Consider the following 15,955-nt stretch of genomic DNA (forward strand, 5'->3'; position numbering starts at 1 on the left):
GAAGATGATGATGATGATGGCATGTGTTAAGCACTTACTATGTGTAAAGCACTGTTCTAAGCGCTGAAGAGGATAAAAGGTGATCAGATTGCCCCATGTGGGGCTCACAGTCTTCATCCCCATTTTACAGATGAGGGAACTGAGGCATAGAGAAGTTATGTGACTTGCCCAAAGTCACACAGCTGACAATTGGCAGAGCCAGGATTTGAACCCATGACCTCTGACTCTCAAGCCCCTGCTCTTTCCATTGAGCATTGAGAAGAGGAAATGAAGGCTTAGTTAGGGAAGCCCTCTTGGAGGAGATGTGCTTTTAAGGAGGGTTTGAAGGTGGGGAGAGTGATCATCTGTTGGATATGAAGAGGGAGAGTGTTTCAGGCCAGGGGAAGGATGTGGGCGAGAGGTGGGAGAGACGAGATAGAGGAGCTTAAGGTACAGTGAGTAGGTTGGCATTACAGGAGCAAAGTGTGTGGGCTGGATTGTAGTAGGAATTCAGGTAAAGTAGGAGGGGCCAAGGTGATTGAGTGCTTTAAAGCCTATGGTAAGGAGTTTCTGTTTGATGCAGAGGTGGATGGACAGTTCTGGAGGTTATTGAGGAGTGGGGAGACATGGAGTGAATGTTTCTGTAGAAAAATGATCTGGGCAGCACAGTGAAGTATGAACTGGAGTGGGAAGAGACAGGAGGCAGGGAGGTCAACAAGGAAGTTGATGCAGCAATCAAGGTGATATAGGATAACTGCTAGATTAGTGTGGTAGCAGTTTGGATGGAGAGGAAAGGGTGGATTTTAGCAAAGTTGTGAAGGTCGAACCAACAGAATTTAGTGACAGATTGAATATGTGAGTTGAATGAGAGTGATGAGTCGAGGATAACGCCAAGGTTACTTGCTTGTGAGACAGGGGGGTTTAGGTGCTGTCTAAAGTTATGGGAAAATCAAGGGGAGGACAGGGTTTAGGTGGGAAGATGAGCTTTGTTTTGGACTTGTTAAGTTTGAGGTGTCAGCACAACAGCCATTTACTGATATCTTGAAAGCAGGAGGAAATGTGAGACAAGAGACGGAGAGAGATCAGGGCTGGAGTTGTAGATCTGGGAATAATCTGCATAGAGATGGGAGTTGAAGCCATGGGAGCAAATGATCTCTCCAAGGAAGTGGGTGTGGATGAAGACTAGAAGGGCAGGGAGGCTGAACATTTAAAACAAATCAACAAAACCCCCCACCTCTGGAAATACAGGCACTGAATTGATACTGGGCAGGGAAAAAGGTTTACTGAAAACCAAACTCTCTTGACTCAAATGAAATGAACGGCCATCCTATATTTCCTGAATATGAAAAATTCCTTTACACCAACAAAGACCTAAAGCAAGTTTTTGACATTTGAAGTTTTATTTTATCAGGCCTAGAAGTTAATGTAATTTATTTTCCTCAAACAGGCATTTTGAAAACCTGCTTCTCTATTTTCAAGTTAAATTTCAACCTGGAAATGAGGTTGGTTATTTTCAACCCAGGCTTGAAGATAACTCCTTTGCTATGAGAAAAAACAGTTTGAATGGATTTCTCATTTCTCACTTTGGGGAGGTGAAATAATAATTTAGATATTGAACCTGCTTTATGAGTAAGTTTTGCCTGAATCAATCAGTCATATTTACTGAATGCAGAGAACTGTGAGGAAAGAAGTGATGGAATTGTAGAGCTGGAAGGAAACTTGGATAGTCATCTAATCCAACCTCCAGCCTTCAGGTTAGTGAAGAAAGCAGCGTAGCTCAGTGGAAAGAGCACAGACTTGGGAGTCAGAGGTCATGGGTTTGAATCCTGACTCTGCCACTTGTCAGCTGTGTGACCTTGGGCAAGTCACTTAACTTCTCTGTTCCTCAGTTACCTCATTTGTAAAATGGAGATGAAGACTGTGAACCCCACGTGGGACAACCTGATCACCTTGTATCCCCCAAGCACTTAGAACAGTGCTTTGCATATAGTTGGCACTTAACAAATACCATTATTATTATTAACTAAGCTCTCTGGGAAATCTTTAAAATTTTCAGGGTTGAAGAGTCCCCAACCACCTTGGTAATCTCTTCCAGTTAATTCTCATTCAAAAAGTTCTTCTTTATGTCGAACTGAAATCTCTTCTGCTACTTTCCTTATTTCAGACCTCCGTGACTATGGAGAGCAAAAGGTCAAGATCTCAGACATGAAAACCTTTCATATAATAATAATAATAATAATAATAATAATAATGGCATTTGTTAAGCTCTTACTATGTGCCAGGCACTGTACTAAGCTGGGGTGGATACAAACAAATCGGGTTGGACAGTCCCTGTCCCATGTGGGGCTCACAGTCTCAATCTCCCTTTTACTGATGAAGTAATTGAGGCCCAGATAAGTGAGGTGACTTAATCATTCTACATCCTTTTAAAAGTTTGGAGGCCTGAGCTGAACACTTTAATAGTGTCAGGCTAACACAGAGACTATCCCTCTGTAGTTTGGCCTAGTGGAAAAGGGATGGATCTGAGAGTTGGAGGGCCTGAATTCTAATTCCGCTTCTGCCACTTGTCTACTGTGTGACCTTGGACAAGCCAGTTTTCTCATTTGTAAAATGGCTATCAATATTGTAAACACCATGTGGGATATGAACTATATCCAACCTGATAATGTTGTCTCCACCCCGGTGCTTAGGACAATGCCTGACATATAGGTAGTGTGGCTCAGTGGAAAGAGCACCGGCTTGGGAGTCAGAGGTCATGGGTTCTAATCCCAGCTCCGTCACTTGCCAGCTGTGCAACTTTGGGCAAGTCACTTAACTTCTCTGTGCCTCAGTTCCCTCATCTGTAAAATGGGAATTAAGACTGTGAGCCCCACGTGGGACAACCTTGGTTACCTAGTATCCTCCCCAGTGCTTAGAACAGTGCTTCGCACATAGTATGCACTTAACAAATACCAACATTATTATATAGTAAGGGCTTAATAAATACCATAAAGAAATACTCCCCCTTCCAGACTGTGAGCCCGTTGTTGGGTAGGGACTGTTTCTATGTGTTGCCGACTTGTACTTCCCAAGCGCTTAGTACAGTGCTCTGCACACAGTAAGCAGTCAATAAATATGATTGAATGAATGAATGAGTTTATGGCTCTTACAGATCATTCTCCTGAAGATAAACTGAAGAACCCCCTTGGTTTTGCTAATAATTATAATACACTAATGACTCCTCACTCTTGGCTTCAAGGCTGTCCATCACCTTGCCCCCTCCTACCTCACCTCCCTTCTCTCCTTCTCCAGCCCAGGCCTCACCCTCCGCTCCTCTGCCACTAACCTCCTCACTGTATCTCGTTCTCACCTGTCCCACCGTTGACTCCCAGCCCACGTCCTCTCCCTGGAATGCTCTCTCTCCTCACATCCGCCAAGCTCTCTTCCTCCCTTCAAAGCCCTACTGAGAGCTCACCTCCTCAAGGAGGCCTTCCCAGACTGAGCCCCATTTTTCCTCTCCTCCTCCCCATCCCTCCTGCCCTACCTCCTTCCCCTCCTCACAGCACCTGTATATATGTTTGTACAGATTTATTACACTATTTATTTTACTTGTACATACTTACTATTCTATTGATTTTGTTAATGATGTGCATCTAGCTTTCTTTCTATTTATTTTGATGACTTGACACCTGTCCACATGTTTTGTTTTGTTTTCTGTCTCCCCCTTCTATACTGTGAGCCCGTTGTTGGGTAGGGACCGTGTCTATATATTGTGAACTTGTACTTCCCAAGCGCTTAGTACAGTGCTCTGCACACAGTAAGCACTCAATAAATACAATTGAATGAATGAATGAATGACTTGTATTCAGATTTTGGTTGACTATGAGCTGGGTGCTTGTCTACTGCATTTCACTGTTGTGTATTTGTGTGGTTTCTTTTTCAAATCTAAATCCACTGTATTCCACTAGGTTCTTTGGACTTACCTCCTATTCTTTAGGACTGATTCTCTACTCTTAATCCTATTTTACAAGGGTCCTATCTAATTTACTATCAACTGGGAATCTGCTGATCATCACATCAATTCTTCACCCCACATCACCGATGACGATGTTCATCATCATCATCATCATTATAAGTGGTATTTATTGAGCACTTCCTGTATGCAGAGCACTACACTAAGAGCTTGGAAGAGTGTAATACAAGCAGAGTAGTAATTTAATTCTGGGATCATTAAGTATTGTAAAACCTAATAGTAAATATTGTAGTGGTAATACAATTCCATTTCCCCAGCTGCTAAGAGTCTAGTCCTTCCTTCTTCGTCTGTACTGCAATATCAAACAAGTAGTTATAGCATTCACATATAGTTTTGGCCTTTTCCCAATTCTCTCCCCTTACATATACTCCATGACACCTGACTAATACAGTACAAGAATCCAGGTATTGATTCATTTCATAGGCCAGTTGTTCTTCTAGATCCTTCTCTTCTTGTGTGTTGTCAACAATGGGGACCACTAATGTATCATCATACCTATAATGCCCTCCTGAGGTACATTTGCTGATTCCTTTAACCATCTCTTGATGTGTAATTTTGAATAGAAACCTCTCCAGGATGATCCAGTTACACTCTAGGTTGGTACTCATTTGTTCACACTGAACTACTGTGCACCTACCCAACCGTAGACCTGTAAGGAACAGAGTCTATCTGATAGGATTATCTTATAGGCATCCCAGAGTTTAGCCCACTACCTAGAAATCACATAGAAAGTACTTAACACCACAACTAACATATTAAGGTGGTGAAGATGATACTCTCCCATAAGTGGTGAAAAAAATGAGATTTATTTTCAGGTTAGTGCCAGGAATGTCTTCCAAAAGCATTCCCAGGGCTGAAGCACAAGACAGCATTTTCATCTCAAAATGGCTGATTTTTCATGGAGCTCCCATTTTTTCACATCCTCCATGAAGGTCATTAGGCATCAATAATAATAATAATAATAATAATAATAATAATAATAATAATAATAGTTCCAGGCACTGTACTAAGCACTGGGGTGGATACAAGCAAATCGGGTTGGAAACAGTCCCTGTCCCACCAGAGGCTCACCGTCTTAATCCCCCTTTTACAGACAAGGTAACTGAAGCCTTGAGAAGTTGAGTGGCTTACCCAAGGTCACACAGCAGATAAGTGGCAGAGTCAGGATTAGAACCCATGACCTTCTGACTCTCAGACCTGTGCTCTCTCCACTACGCTATGCTGCTAGATTTTAGCTCAGTGGTATTTATTGAGCGTTTTGTGCAGAACACTGAACTAAACATCTGAGACAGTACAAGACAGTAGAGTTTGTTAGACATGATCCTTGCCCGGGAGGAGCTTACATCTAGAAGGTAACAAGGCATAACCAGGATTGTCCGTAGAAAGACACTCTATGAAAAATCATTGTTCAGACTAAGTCTTTCAATGTCTTGGTTCCAATTGCCATGTCGCAAGACTTCAGGGACTATTCTTGTATCATTCAGTGAAAGTTTGCTTAGCAGGGAATGGTGGAGGAACCTGAAAGATAATCATGGTATCTATGGGTGTTTCTCAAACACTCAGAGCTCTGACACAGAATTGATTCACAGGGACAGCAATAGGATTAAGCTCAATCAGATCCAAGTGCCTACATTCCATTAGCTATTAAGGCTTCATTCCACACACAGACTTCTGCAAATATATACGAATATACTCCTTTAGATTCAGAGAGAATTCCGAGCATGTGTACTCAAGTCAGTATGTGACTTGAGAAGCAAGCAGCGTGAAGCGATAAGCAGCGTGGCTCAGTGGAAAGAGCCCGGGCTTTGGAGTCAGAGGTCATGGGTTCAAATCCTGACTCTGCCAACTGCCAGCTGTGTGACTTTGGGCAAGTCACTTCACTTCTCTGGGCCTCAGTTACCTCATCTGTAAAATGGGGATTAAAACTGTGAGCCCCCCGTGGGACAACCTGATCACCTTGTAACCTCCCCAGCGCTTAGAACAGTGCTTTGCACATAGTAAGCCTCTAAAGGCAGGAAAGAGAAAGAGCAAGAAATCCTGCTCATGAAGCAGCATGGCTTAGTGGATAGAGCATTGGACTGGGAGTCAGAAGGACCTGGATTCTAATCTTGGGTCTGCCACATGTCTGCTGTATGACCCTGAGCAAGTCATTTAACTTCTCTGGGCCTCAGTTACCTCTTCTGTAAAATGGGGATTGAGAGTGAGCCTCATGTGGGACAGGGATTATGTCCATCCTGAATGACTTGTATCTACCCCAGTGTTTAGAACAGTGCTTGGAACATAGTAAGTGTCTAACAACTACCATAGTTATTATTATAATTATTTAGAATTTGAAATCTTTTTCCCTAGCTTGCTGATAGGCCAACCTAGAGATGCAGCATGTCTCAGTGGAAATAGCACGGGCTTTGGAGTCAGAGTTCATGGGTTCAAATCCCATCTCTGCCAGTTGTCAACTGTGTGACTTGGGGCAAGTCACTTAACTTCTCTGTGCCTGTTACCTCATCTGTAAAGTGGGGATTAAGACTGTGAGCCCCCCGTGGGACAACCTGATCACCTTGTAGCCTCCCCAGTGCTTAGAACAATGCTTTGTACATAGTAAACACTTATTAAATGCCATTATCATTATTATTATTACTCACTGTACCTCAATGTCTTCTATCTTGCTACTGACATCTTGACCACATCCTTCCTTTGGCCGGGAACTTCCTCACCCTCCATATGCGACAGAGCACTGCTCTCCTCACCTTCAAAGCCTTACATTTTAAAATCATATCTCCTCCAAGAAGCCTTCTCTGACTAAGCCTTCATTTCCTCTACTCCTTTTCCCTTCTGCCTTGTCCTTGAACTTGGATTTGTAGCCCTGAAGATCCTCACTCTCAGTGCCACAGCATTTTTGTGCACATCTGTAATTTATACTAATGTCTGTCTCTCCCTCTAGACTGCAAGGTCCTTGTGGGCAGGGAACATGTCTACAAATTCTGTTGTACTACACTCTCCCAAATAGGTACAGTGCTCCGCATGCAGTGAGTGCACAATGAATACCATGGATTGACTGATTGGGTTTTGTTCCTACAGGATTCAGTTTTCAGAAACTAGCTGTAGCCTGAATAAATTCCTACTTCATCTTTGGTTTTTTTGATTTCTGTTCCACCTCCAGTAGGAGGCATGAACATTAACCTAAGCCAGCTTGGCCAACAGTAATTTTTTAAAAATAAAATCAATTACTATAAAGCTTTGTTTGATATCACAAGATAGTTACTTAAAATTACTAGATTACCATAAAATGAATTACCCATACCAAAATGATGAAAAACCTATCACTTCAGGTGAGGCATTGTAATTATGAAATAAGTCCTAATTTGAATTAATCAATATCTAAATGTTAAGCTTTTGTTGAAAAAATACACCCGTGGTGATAACAACCAGATTAAATGGGGTTTTAGTTTTATTTCTTTAATTGTAAGGGAGAAAGAATTTAATTTTGGATTATCAGTAGAACCTTGTTATTCTTATCTGGAACTATAAACCACATGTTGCTAAACTCTCATTAAAGCCCTGGTTTTGATCAAAGTGCAAATTTACTCCTGGCTGAACCATGAAGTGCTTTCCATTGAAAGCGTTGTCCATGACGATGTTTTAATTCCTGGATTTTGTTCCGTTTATTTTCCAAGCTGATTTCTCAGAAGAATAAAATGGAAACATTCTAGACAGCATCCTTTTTAAAAAAATTACATAGTCATTGATCCATAAAATGCAGTAACTGACAATCGCTTACTTGGTTATTAACAGGAACTGGCAGAATCCTGCTGAGTTTTCTGGAGTAGAAGGCTCTTGCGGAAGTTTATATAAATGTCTCTGCATCACTAGTCTATAAATCCTAAGTGAGTCAAGGGCTGGGAGTCTGATGTCTTCCTCTCTTGTGTTTCTCTTAAATTGATTGCTGGAATATAGCTTGTGGGTTCATCCGATAGGATTTAATTAAGAGACCTTTATGCCCCTCACTGTTAAAGGTAAATTTCAGGTAAGATATTAGAAACATCAGAAAGAGAATTGGCCTGGGAGACAGAGGACCTGCCTTCCAATCCTGCCTCTGCCACTTGACTACTAGGTGACCTTGGGCGAATCACTTTACGTCTCTGTGCCTCCATTTCCTCATCTGTAAAATTGGAATTCAAGACTTGTTCTTCCTCCAAGTTAGACTGTGAGCACTATGTGGGACAATGACTTGAGTCCGACCTGCTTTTGTTGTAGCTACCCCAATCTTTTCCCTCTCAAGGTCGCACCTGGTGTGTTTTGAGTACTCTACCAGTCTTGGTTATGCGAGGGAGAGTCAAGCAGAAGCCTACCCATTCCATTCCTAGCTTGGGCAGTGGTTAGCGAGTGAAAGGCAATCTGTTACAAATCAAAACTCACCCATGCTGGGCAGCACCGGCATGGGAGAGAATCGAGGGTGGAGACACAAGTTTACTGCATCGAGGAAGGGAATGGTAAACCACTTCCGTATTTTTACCAAGAAAACTCTATGGATACACGCTTGCAAATGAGAGCGGGGCATTCTGAGAGAGATGTGTCCGTGGCGTCGCTATGGGCCGGAAACGACTCAACAGCATAAGACAAGACCAGGCCCCAGTCCTTAGTACAATGCTTGGCACAGAGTAAGCACTTAATAAGTACCACAAATATTATTCTTATTATTAGAAACCAAAGTTAGGGATGGTAAAAGGAATAGAGTTGAGATGTTCTTAGAAAATAAGTCCATTCAATCAATCAATCAACCAATCAATGGTATTTATTGAGTGCTTAATATGTCTAGAGCAATGTACTATTTTGGGGAGAGTACAATACAACGGGGTTGGTAGACATGTTCTCTGCCCACAATGAACTTATGGTCTAGAGGGATGAGAGAAGCAGCTTGGCTCAGTGGCAAGAGCCCAGGCTTGGGAGTCAGAAGGTCATGGATTCTAATCCCAGCTCCACCACTTGTCAGCTGTGTGACTTCGGGCAAGTCACTTCACTTCTCTGGGCCTCAGTTACCTCATCTGTAAAAATGGGGATGAGGACTGTGAGCCCCATGGGGGACAACCTGATTACCTTGTATCTCCCCAAGGGCTTAGAACAGTGCTTGGCATGTAGTAAGTGCTTAATAAATGCCGCCATTATTTTTATTATAAATAATCAGGGGATAAGTTGGGAATGTTAAACGGTCCGTCTATAACCATTCTGATTCATGACAAGGAGGCAACCATTTACATGGCCTCTCCCAGTTTTTTGGTGCACCTGTTGAAGATAGAGTCATGCCCTTGGTAGAAAGAGGATGATGTTATTACTCAATGGAAACATGATATTTTGCAAAATCCCATATTCTCATTACTTGTCATCTCCAAATTTCCAAGTTTTATGGTAAATGAAGAATCCCAACAGAGTCGTGTTTTTAGAGCAAAGTCCACTGATGGTTGAAATCCCATCTGGCGCACACTTGGAGGAGAGGTTGTTGAAGGATAAGAGCCTCAAGCTGAATCAGGAAAGAAGCAATTTGTTTTGGAAGAAGGAAACAGTGATTCAAGGGTGACTCTTTGCAGTCCATTTTTTCCCATTCTTAATAATAGTAATGATGGTATTTGTTAAGCACTTACTCTATGTCAAGCACTGTTCTCAGTACTGAGGTAGACAGAAGCTAATCAGGTTGGATACAGTCCCTGTCCTACGGTCTTAATCACCATTTTTTAGATGAGGTAACTGACACAAAGAGAAGTTAAGTGACTTGCCCAAGGTCACAGGGCAGACATGTGGCAGATCCAGGATTAGAACCCAAGTCTTTCTGACTCCCAGGGCCATGCTCTATCCATTGTGCCATTCTGCTTCCCCTTCCCCTTTTTGAATCTCTCTCAGGGCCAGTTTATTTTGGGGAAATTAAAGGCAAAGCTAAGTAGAATGCTCGAAACTGGATGTTTAATCCTTTCAAATGATTTATTACAAATTCTGGTAAGATGTTACACTGATCTAATGTTGGACTTATGGCCACAAAGACTTATTAAGGAACACAAAGCCATTATGTTGCTCCCTGCTGTGAATTTTTAGATTTACTGTACCTGAGTGAAAGTTCTTTGTGCATTTGGCTCAAGTGCATGAAAATAGCATTAAGCATTTCTGTTTACCACTGACGTTAGGGAAACCACAGAACTGAAAGCACATGGATGTCTTGTGATACAATGCACTTTTGAGGGCAAACTTGATTTTGCTTTGTCCTCCCTCCTGCCCTTCCCAATCTTGGAATTGAAGTGACTTACTGAGAAAGCTGTGGCTAAGGGATGATTCCCTACCCCAGATAACATTCCTACAGGCCCATTCCTATCTGGGGCTATTCTGGGAATATGCTTTGAATCTTAGCTTGACCATACTGTACTGGGAATATTCCAGTCTGGAGTTAACTGGATCGATCTTTAGGGGAAGGACTGATTTTTCCACTGATACCCTCCTTGAGGGTTAAGTGGACTGCAGTCACCAATTGCTATTTTCTGATTTGTTAGCTAATGATTTGTTTGTTTATTTGGTGGTGTGGAAGGAAGCATGGTCTAATGGAAAGGACACAGGGCTAGGAGTTGAGACCTGAGTTCAAATCCCTACTCTGCCATAGGCCTACTGGGTGACTTTGTGCAAGTCACTTAACCTTCTGGGCCTCAATTTCCCCATCTGTGAAATGGGGATAAAATAATTTGTGAACTCCATGTGGTTTCGGGGTTGTGTTCAATCTCATAAACTTGTATCTGCTCCAGCATTTAGCACATAGTAAATTCTTAAAAAATACCAATAAATGTGGGTCACTGGAAACACAGTGTAACAGTTACCGAATAATTGCAGCAAGACACATCTTATCCTTCTTTTCTATGTTGCCCATGTGTCCAGTATAGTGCTTTGCATAGCAGGCACATGATAGTCTTTAGAAATGCTCTTTACAGGACTACAAGTCCTGTCATGATTCATTCATTCATTTATTCAATAGCATTTATTGAGCACTTACTGTGTTTAGAGCACTGTACTAAGTGCTTGGGAAAGTAATTATTCCTGCCCTTAGACTCCAGTATCTTATTTCAGGTGTGAGAACCAATAGGACCAATGGCTAGAACCTAGCTTGGTATGCCCACTTTCTTAATATAAGAGTATTGTTACTGTTACTGTTATTTTAATTAAGTTGGTCACATACTATTTTAAGCACTGGAGTTGAAACAGGTAAATGAAGTTGGACACAATCACTGTCTGACGTGGAGCTTCCAGTCTAAATAGAAGAGAGAACAAGCATTGAGTCACCATTTTACAGTTGAGGAAACTGAGGCATATGGAAGTTAAATGACTTCCCCAAGGTCACCCCGCAAGCAATTGGCAGAACGGTATTAGAACACAGATCCTCTGACTCCAAAGACTGCGCTCTTTCCACAAGGCCAAGGTGCTTCTCAATAAGTATTATGTCCATACGTTACATCTAAATGAGTCAGTTCACAGACCCAAAGAAATCTTAGATGGGCTAAAATCAGCATTGAGATGATTAAAGTTGGGTCAAGATAAAGTTGAGCCTAAATGTCTGTGTTCCTATTTCACATCTGTGTATTTCATGTATAAGTTTGTTTATACCTGTAGGCATTCATTAAACCTACACTGTACATAGTCCTATTTTGTGAATGTAAATAATTGATAGGGCTCTTTATTGTTAATTTCTATTCCATCATTTCAAAGAAAACCCATAATCATCACCATCATTGAAAACAATAAAGCCAAGGAAAAGATCAGAAAGGCAGTTGTAGCTTTTTGTTTTTACATCTTAACATTGCAGAATGGTGTGGGAGGGTGGAGAAGTAAAGGAGGAAATCTATTGAATCAATTGCTTTGTCTGTTCCGATGTGATCACAGAGGCTGCTAATATGGCTTGTCAAACAAGGATGAGTTTATAAAAGAAAATAAATGTACCTTTTATTTAACAAAGTAGCAATCCACTAAAAGATGATTTCAAAGGCCCCTAGCTTTTTAGTCAAAACCTTCAGAGGCCTTGTCTGATCACTACAAACAGGTTACATTATTCCAACTCTCTCTGAGATGTTAAGCAACAGGCTGCACACAAATATTCTGCCTTGGAAAGAAGCAATCCTTAAAGGTTTCATTGATTTGGGATTTACGTGTCTGGAATGCACTTTTTGTGATTAAAAGCAAAGGGTGAATATAGGATTTTTAATTTTTCTCTTGGATACTGGATATTTTGCACAGGTCCCCAAATTGAGAATTGCCACAGTTTCTCAGATCTACTCTATTACAAGTGGTCATGCATGCAATAAAAGGGGTCTGTGGTTGTCCTTCAAATACCTTACCTCTATGGATTGCTACCACCAATGTCCTGGGCTGATCTGACCTAGCAATGGCATTGTTGAGCAGTATGACTCTCCCCTTCACCAAAACTGGATGATCAATGGCCACTTGATATATGCCTTTGTTGAAGTGGGGGAATCACAGCTCATCCTCCAGGGTTCATGGAACACTCTTTGTCCATTTGGTACTGGGAGAGGATGCGAGTCTTATAAGGTAATGTCATTTCCCTATTTATAATTTGCTCTTGGCTGTTTAGCTTCTCTAAATCAGATCTGCGTATCGGAATTCCTCTGACGTGCATAAGGAATTTATCCACGTCTTTCAATGTTCCTTGAAATGGCCCCTTGCAATGCCAAAAATATGTTGGTTTCTATGGAGAGAAAAGGAAGGGGAGAAAGAGAGAGAGAGAGAGAGAGAGAGAGAGAGAGAGAGAGAGAGAGAGAGAGAGAGAGAGAGAGAGGGAGGGAAGGAGGAAGGGAGAGAGGAGGGGGTCTATTTAATATTCGGGGAAGTGCACTTCTGTAACTAAGAACAGAGGCTCTGATTCCAGCACCCATCATCTTGATTTTCTTCTGTCTTCACATGCCTCAAAGTTCTCCAGACTAATCAGGGTGTGCATATGTTGCCAACTTGTACTTCCCAAGCGCTTAGTACAGTGCTCTGCACACAGTAAGCACTCAATAAATACAACTGAATGAATGAATAGCTTAGTCTTTCTGGACACGGAAGCGTTTGCAGCAGGCACTAAGAATTTCATGAGAGAAGAGATTTGATGGTATTCCATTATTTATCATCTTGCTTTTTTAGTTTGAGTTTGTTCATTTTCCAAAACATGGTATGGTTTGTATCATGTATTCACAGTAGTTATTTGTTTAGTGAAATTGGTGGGATTTAAAATGCGTTGAAGTCACAGCTTGGTTCAGGAGGTGAGATGGTGGGCATTGTGGAGAGTCACTTCTGTCTCCAGGGCTTTCTTGTCCAATTTTGTAGGTGAACAGACATGTTACTTCTCTTTTCCTCCAGCAGACTTCCCTTATCCTGGCCATTTAATGCTATTTGTTAAGCGCTTACTGTGTGCCATGCACAGTACTAAGTGCTGAAGTAGAAACAATCTAATCAGGTTGGACACAGCCCATGTCCCACATGGGGCTCACACTCTTAATCCCCATTTTACAGATGAGGTAACTGAGGTTTAGAGAAGTTAAATGACTTGCCCAAGTTCACACAGCAGACAAGTGGTAGAGTTGGGATTAGAACCCACATCCTTCTGACTCCCAAGTTTTTGTTCTAGCCACTAATCCCTGCTGCTTCTCACTTAACTATTTGGGTGCTGTTTAGAGGTTACCTTCAAGCTATTACTCATGCTTTTTGCACAAGCTGGTATAACCAACCTGTTCACCTTTGTCAAATCACACTTTCCCCTCTTTCTAAACACTTCTAAAAACATCCCCAACCCTGGAAAGCATTCTCTGAATAAACTTTCCACTTTCCTGATCGTGTCATCCCCTCTGACAGGTGTTTGATTATTTGTTCTGGATTGATTGATCCACTTGTGTTTATTATTATCTATCTTCTCCATCTACATTATCATGTATTCATCAGTTTACTCCATTGGACTGTAAGATTCTCCAAGAGAGGATCACATATTGCATATGTCTTCCAAGTGGCTAGTACAGTGTTCTACACTCAGCCTGCACTTGACTAAAACTGTTGGTATTGATGGTGAAGAAGCAGACAGAGGTTTCATTGGCTTTTCAGTTTTGGGGGATGGGGGGACAGCTTGGAGAAGAGAACATCTCCCACTCCTTCTGCCTTTTTAGTATGCAATTCGAGGAAAAACTGATTAATGAGGTGTTGAGTTATGCTTGTCTCCTCACCTTCAGGTATGCACAATGGGAGGTGAGCTTTCTTTGGAAGTAGATGAGAAGTACAGTAATGGAGTGAGGCTCAGTATATTCTGAATAATCTGTTATTATTATTATGGTATTTGTTAAGCTCTTACTATTTGCCAAGTCCTGTTCTCAGCGTTGGGGTGGCGATAAGCAAATCGGGTTGGACACAGTCCCTGTCCCCCACATGGGGTTCACAGTCTCAATCCCCATTTCACAGAAGAGATAACTGAGGCAGAGAGAAGTGAAGTGACTGACCCAAGGTCACATAGCAGAAAAGTGGCAGAGCTGGGATTAAGACCCATATGACCTGCTGACTCCCAGGCTTTGTGTTCTATTCACAAAGCCATGTTGCTTTTTTTCAATTTACATAAGAAGGGGTTTTGTTATGAGTTTGACTTAAACATGCATGACAATTCCCAGGTCCCCCTGAAAAATGGAAAGTGCTTGTGCCCAGGAACCTTGGAGAAAACTGCTATTGAGATTCCCTAAAATTTAATTGGTAGAATGTTTTGATTCTGAACCTTCTGCTCACAGCTTTTGACATTTTCCTGGAACTATGAAAAATAGTCTTTTCCTCTTTATTTTTAATAGTCTCCATGTTTCTTGAAAATTAGAAATGGAATGGGATCAGATCATATTTAGTTGGTTTAATAGGTGTCATAAATCCCAGCAGGAAATGACTTGATCTCAGCTTGACCTTGATTTTATGAGCTAAAGGGGCTCAGAAACCAAGTTTAAAGCAGGAAGGTTGCATCTGTTGTGCTCGGAGATGGTAGTGAGACTCCAATATTTCACAGAATTGGATTAAATTTATTTTGGGTGTTAGCAGAGAGGAACTAATCAAGCAGGGTAAATAGCCAGGTTTTGTTTTTTTTATTCTTTATGGTTGACAGCTCCCATTGCCATCTCTCTTGCTTTGTTTCCTTAGGTTCCATTTATGAGATGTTTGGAAATGAATGCTGTCTGTCAACAGGAGAAGTGATTAAAGTCACTGGCTTCAAAATTAATAAGATTATAGCTGATGTTTGTGAGGATAATGAAGACAACCAGGATTCCCCCAAAGTGGAGCTGCCTCTAAATTTTCCAGGTATGACAGGTGTACATAAAAGACATGAGTCACCACCTCGGCTTCTGCCTTGGAGCCATCTGATTGGTTGGCGGGTACCTGTGGGGAAGACTAGGAGGAGCAGGGGAGAAAGTGACGACAATGGAAAAGGTAGGGATTGTCTCTGTTGCAGAATTGTACTTTTGAAGCACTTAGTACAGCGGTCTGCACACAGTAAGCGCTCAATAAATACGATTGAATGAATGAATCAGCGAATGAAGAGTACTGATTATATGTTATATCTAACGCCACTCACAGTACCATGCATGGCACATTACAAACTTTTAGCAAATGTAAATTCCATTAAGGAGAGAACTATAGGAGCCTCCTCTATCTCCTGAATGGAGGCTAGGTAGGTGTGCTAGTACTCTACAGTTGTATATTCTCCTCCATATGGACCTGCCCCCTATGCATCATTTGGAGGAGTTTGTGTTTGTGAGATAATAAATAATGGTAATGATAAAGTAGCATGTAAGTGCTTACTATGTGCCAAGCACTGTACTAAACTTTGGGGTGGTTACAATAAATGCAGATTGGACCCAATTCCTGACACACTAGGGGCTCTAGTCTAAGGGGGAGAGAGAACAAGTATTATATACCTATTTTACAGATGAA

The 15,955-nt window shown here is 41.6% G+C and overlaps 1 protein-coding gene across 1 annotated transcript in view; it reads left to right on the forward strand.

The window, feature by feature from the left end:
* THEMIS (thymocyte selection associated) overlaps positions 1–15,955 on the forward strand; it is a 173,259-nt gene that overhangs the window by 24,303 nt on the left and 133,001 nt on the right. Inside the window, exon 2 of the mRNA XM_038742153.1 lies at positions 15,164–15,322. Coding sequence (XP_038598081.1) covers positions 15,164–15,322 — 159 coding nt within the window. The remainder of the gene's footprint in view (positions 1–15,163; positions 15,323–15,955) is intronic.

The sequence above is a fragment of the Tachyglossus aculeatus genome, chromosome 2 (assembly GCF_015852505.1).
Source record: "Tachyglossus aculeatus isolate mTacAcu1 chromosome 2, mTacAcu1.pri, whole genome shotgun sequence".
Taxonomy (NCBI): Eukaryota; Metazoa; Chordata; class Mammalia; order Monotremata; family Tachyglossidae; genus Tachyglossus; species Tachyglossus aculeatus.